The following is a 4,150-nucleotide window of genomic DNA, read 5'->3' on the forward strand; positions in this document are numbered from 1 at the left end:
CAAACCCCCCCTTTTGAGCCCCCCAAGCCCCCTGCCCAGCCCGTACCTGCTGGATGTAGCGGTCAGTGGTTTTCCACATGTAGTAGAACTGCACAATGCTGGCCAGCGACTTCCAGGGCAGCTGCGAGCACACCCAGCCCTGAGCTCAGAGAGATCCCCGAGCCCCCCAGGACCCCCCAAACACCCCCAGGAAGGGGCTCCCCCCACTCACGAAGTCCTGCCGGATGTCGTTGAAGTCCTTGCCGTACTTCTCCAGGGCCTCCTCGAAGAGCATGGCCTCGGAGGCCGACCACTCCTCCATCTCATCGCGGCACAGCACCGGCCCCCCCTGCGGCACCAGCGTGGCCATGGCCCGCGCCAGGTCGTAGCCGTTCCTCTGCAGCGTGTCCATGGCGTGGAACTGGGGACAATGACACATACTGGGGGCACTGGGATGTACTGGGAGGGCTCTAACAGGGGATTTGGGGTGGGTTTGGGGGGGCTTTGGGGCTCTGCAGCGTGTCCATGGCGTGGAACTGGGGACAGTGGGGTGTACTGGGATCACTGGGAGAGCTCTAAGGGGCAGTCTGGGGGGGTTTGAGGGAGGTTTGGGGGGGGCTTCGGGGGGTTTCAGTCCCCCTCTGCGGCACCAGCGTGGCCATGGCCCGCGCCAGGTCGTAGCCGTTCCTCTGCAGCGTGTCCATGGCGTGGAACTGGGGACAATGACACATACTGGGGGCACTGGGATGTACTGGGAGGGCTCTAACAGGGGATTTGAGGTGGGTTTGGGGGGGTTTTGGGGGGTTTCAGTCCCCCCCTGCGGCACCAGCGTGGCCATGGCCCGCGCCAGGTCGTAGCCGTTCCTCTGCAGCGTGTCCATGGCGTGGAACTGGGGACAGTGGGGTGTACTGGGATCACTGGGATGTACTGGGAGGGCTCTAAGGGGCAGTTTGGGGCAGGTTTCAGGGGCTTTTGGGGGGTTTCAGTCCCCCCCTGCGGCACCAGCGTGGCCATGGCCCGCGCCAGGTCGTAGCCGTTCCTCTGCAGCGTGTCCATGGCGTGGAACTGGGGACAGTGGCACATACTGGGGAAACTGGGAGACACTGGGAGCTACTGGGAGGGCTCTAAGGGGCAGTTTGGGGCAGGTTTGGGGGGTTTAAGGAAGATTTGGGGTATCCCAAAAGAGCGTTGGGGTCATTTAAGGGAAGTATAAGGAGTCCTGGGAAAGTTCTGAGGAGATTTTGGGGTGTCCCAAAGAGAAACGAAAAGTTCTAAAGAAGTTTTTGAGGTGTTCCAGTTGAAACAGAAAGGCTGTGAAAAAGTTTTGGGGTGTCTCAGCAGAAAATAAGGAATTTTATGAAGTTTTAGGGGGTCTGAATTAGGAAATGTGAGATTTAAAAATTATTTTGGGTGTCCCAATGAGACATAAGGAGTTCTAAGGAAGTTTTGGAGTCTCCGAATGAGAAATGAGGGGATCTGAAATGGTTTTGGGGTATTCCAGCAGTAAATGGATGGCTTCTAAGGAAGTTTTGGGGGCTCCCAGGTGGAACTGAGAGCTCTAAAAGAGGTTTTGGGGTCTTCCAGTGGGAACTGAGAGCTCTAAGGGAGGTTTTAGAGAATGCCAGTGGGAAATGGGGGGGTTCTAAGGAAGTTTTGGGGTCTCCCAATGGGAATTGAAGGCTCTAGTGAAAATTTGGGGTCTCCCAGTGGGAATTGAGGGGTTCTAAGGGAGGTTTTGGAGTCTCCCAATGGGAACTGAGGGCTCTAAGGAAGGTTTTGGGGTCTCCCAGTGGGAACTGAGGGGTTCTAAGGGAGGTTTTGGGGGCTCCCAGTTGGAACTGAGCGCTCTAAAAGAGGTTTTGGGGTCTTCCAGTGGGAATTGAAGGGTTCTAAGGGAGGTTTTGGGGTCTCCCAATGGGAACTGAGGGCTCTAAAGAAGGTTTTGGGGTCTCCCAGTGGGAACTGAGGGGTTCTAAGGGAGGTTTTGGAGTCTCCCAATGGGAACTGAGGGCTCTAAGGAAGGTTTTGGGGTCTCCCAGTGGGAACTGAGGGCTCCACGGGATTTTGGGGTGCTGGGCCCCCCCCTTTACCAGGGTGATGTCCCGCGAGGCCGCGGCCGCGCTCATGTGCAGGCTGGGCTGGCGGATGGAGCTGCTGCAGTCCAGCGCCCGGGCAAACGTCCCCACAGCCCTGAGGGGGGACACAGGGGGGGTCAGAGGGGTCCCCCCAATCCCCCTGACCCCCCCCCAGCTCCCCAAAGACAGGACGCCCCCAGTTTGATGGGGAGTGGGTTGGGGTTCAGTCCTTTACCTATGACCCCCCCCCCAAAATTGGCAAAGCCCCCCCCAAAAATCAGCCCGAGGGTGGGGGAGAGACACAGAGCAGCTCCAAGTCCCCCTCAAATTGGGGGTGCCTCTTTGGGAGGGGTCACGGACCCCCCCTCAGAACCCCCAAATTGCCACAATAATGTCGAACAGCTCTGCCCCAATTTTGGGGGCACCCCATTGTGATGAGTGGGTCACAGACCCCCCAAACACCCTCAGAATTCCAAACCCCCAAAGTATAAACAGCACCAATGAGAGATCTGACCCTCATCCCCTCCAAACCTTCAAAAAACCTCAAAAAATCCCTTAAAAACCTGCAAAATTCCTGAACCCCCAAAGCAGGAACAGCACCAATGAGAGATCTGCTCCCCACCCCTTCCAAACCTCAAAAAAACCCCAAAAAATCCCTTAAAAACCTGCAAAATTCCTGAACCCCCAAAGCAGGAACAGCATCAATGAGAGATCTGCCTCCTATCTCCTCCAAACCCCCAAAGAACCCAAAAAAATCTCTTAAAAAGCCCCAAAATTCCTGAACCCCAAAACCAGGAGAAGCACTAATGGGGGATCTGCCCCCCACTCCCTCCAAACCCCCCCAAAACCCCTCAAAATCTCCCAAAATTCCTCAACCCCCACAGCAAGAGCAACACCAATACAAGACCTACTCCCCGTCCTCTCCAAACACCCCAAAAGCCCCTTAAAAAAACCCCCAAAATTCCTCAAGCCCCACAGCAAGAGCAGCACCAACACTCAGCTCTGCCCCAATTTTGGGGGCACCCCATTGTGATGAGTGAGTCACAGACCCCCCAAACACCCTCAAAATTCCAACCCCCCAAAGTATAAACAGCACCAATGAGAGATCTGCTCCCCACCCCCTCCAAAAAACCCCAAAAAATCCCTTAAAAACCTGCAAAATTCCTGAACCCCCAAAGCAGGAACAGCACCAATGAGAGATCTGCCTCCTATCTCCTCCAAACCCCCAAAGAACCCAAAAAATCTCTTAAAAAGCCCCAAAATTCCTGAACCCCAAAACCAGGAGAAGCACTAATGGGGGATCTGCCCCCCACTCCCTCCAAACACCCCCAAAACCCCTCAAAATCTTCCAAAATTCCTCAACCCCCACAGCAAGAGCAACACCAATACAAGACCTACTCCCTAACCTCTCCAAACACCCCAAAAGCCCCTTAAAAAAACCCCCAAAATTCCTCAAGCCCCACAGCAAGAGCAGCACCAACACTACCCCACCCCCCACCCCTCTCCAAAGCCCCCCAAAACCCCCGCAGCTGAAATCTCCCCAAATCCCCCCCAAGAAGCCCCCCACTCACGGGCATTGCTGTCGGCCAGGCTGTTGAGGCTGCTGGAGATGTCGCGCCGCCGGAACAGACAAACCACCTTGGCCTCCACGTTGCCATTGGCCGTCTGGGGAGGGGGCACAGGGGGTCAGGGGGGGGTCTCCCAGGATTGGGGACCCCCCCCAGGGCTTGGGGATCCCCCTCAGGACCAGGGGGGTCTCACCTTGTTGAGCTCCTCGATGCGCCGCACCAGGTAGGGGTTGCTGGAGGAGTTCTCAAAGTAGACGTAGTCTGGGGGGGAAAAAAAAAAGGGGGGTAAAAATTGGGGAGGGGGTCATGAGGGGAAACCCCCTCCCCAAAAATCCCTTTCCTTGAACGTGTCAGGATTCCTCTTCTTTCTTCCCAAAAACACAAAAAATCTGGGGGGGGTTTCACAACCAGATGTTCTCCTCATGGAGTGGGGGGGGGTTTATCCCAAAGGACCCCCCCCCCTTTTCCGCCCTCAACCCCCCCATTACAGGGGTCCCCCCCAGCACAGACTCTCCCATCACAGATAGG

The 4,150-nt window shown here is 56.3% G+C and overlaps 1 protein-coding gene across 1 annotated transcript in view; it reads right to left on the minus strand.

Annotated features, from left to right (window-relative positions):
- The window catches only part of LOC120495831 (metastasis-associated protein MTA2-like), a gene marked incomplete at both ends in the record, with an annotated part of 4,956 nt that extends 1,069 nt beyond the window's left edge, over positions 1-3,887 (minus strand). Inside the window, 5 exons of the mRNA XM_039695710.1 lie at positions 47-121; positions 212-400; positions 2,070-2,169; positions 3,553-3,719; positions 3,816-3,887. Of these exons, the coding sequence (XP_039551644.1) occupies positions 47-121; positions 212-400; positions 2,070-2,169; positions 3,553-3,719; positions 3,816-3,887 (603 nt within the window). The remainder of the gene's footprint in view (positions 1-46; positions 122-211; positions 401-2,069; positions 2,170-3,552; positions 3,720-3,815) is intronic.
- Between the last annotated feature and the right edge of the window lie 263 nt (positions 3,888-4,150).

This window comes from Passer montanus, unplaced genomic scaffold, assembly GCF_014805655.1.
Source record: "Passer montanus isolate IOZ18808 unplaced genomic scaffold, ASM1480565v1 scaffold927, whole genome shotgun sequence".
Taxonomy (NCBI): Eukaryota; Metazoa; Chordata; class Aves; order Passeriformes; family Passeridae; genus Passer; species Passer montanus.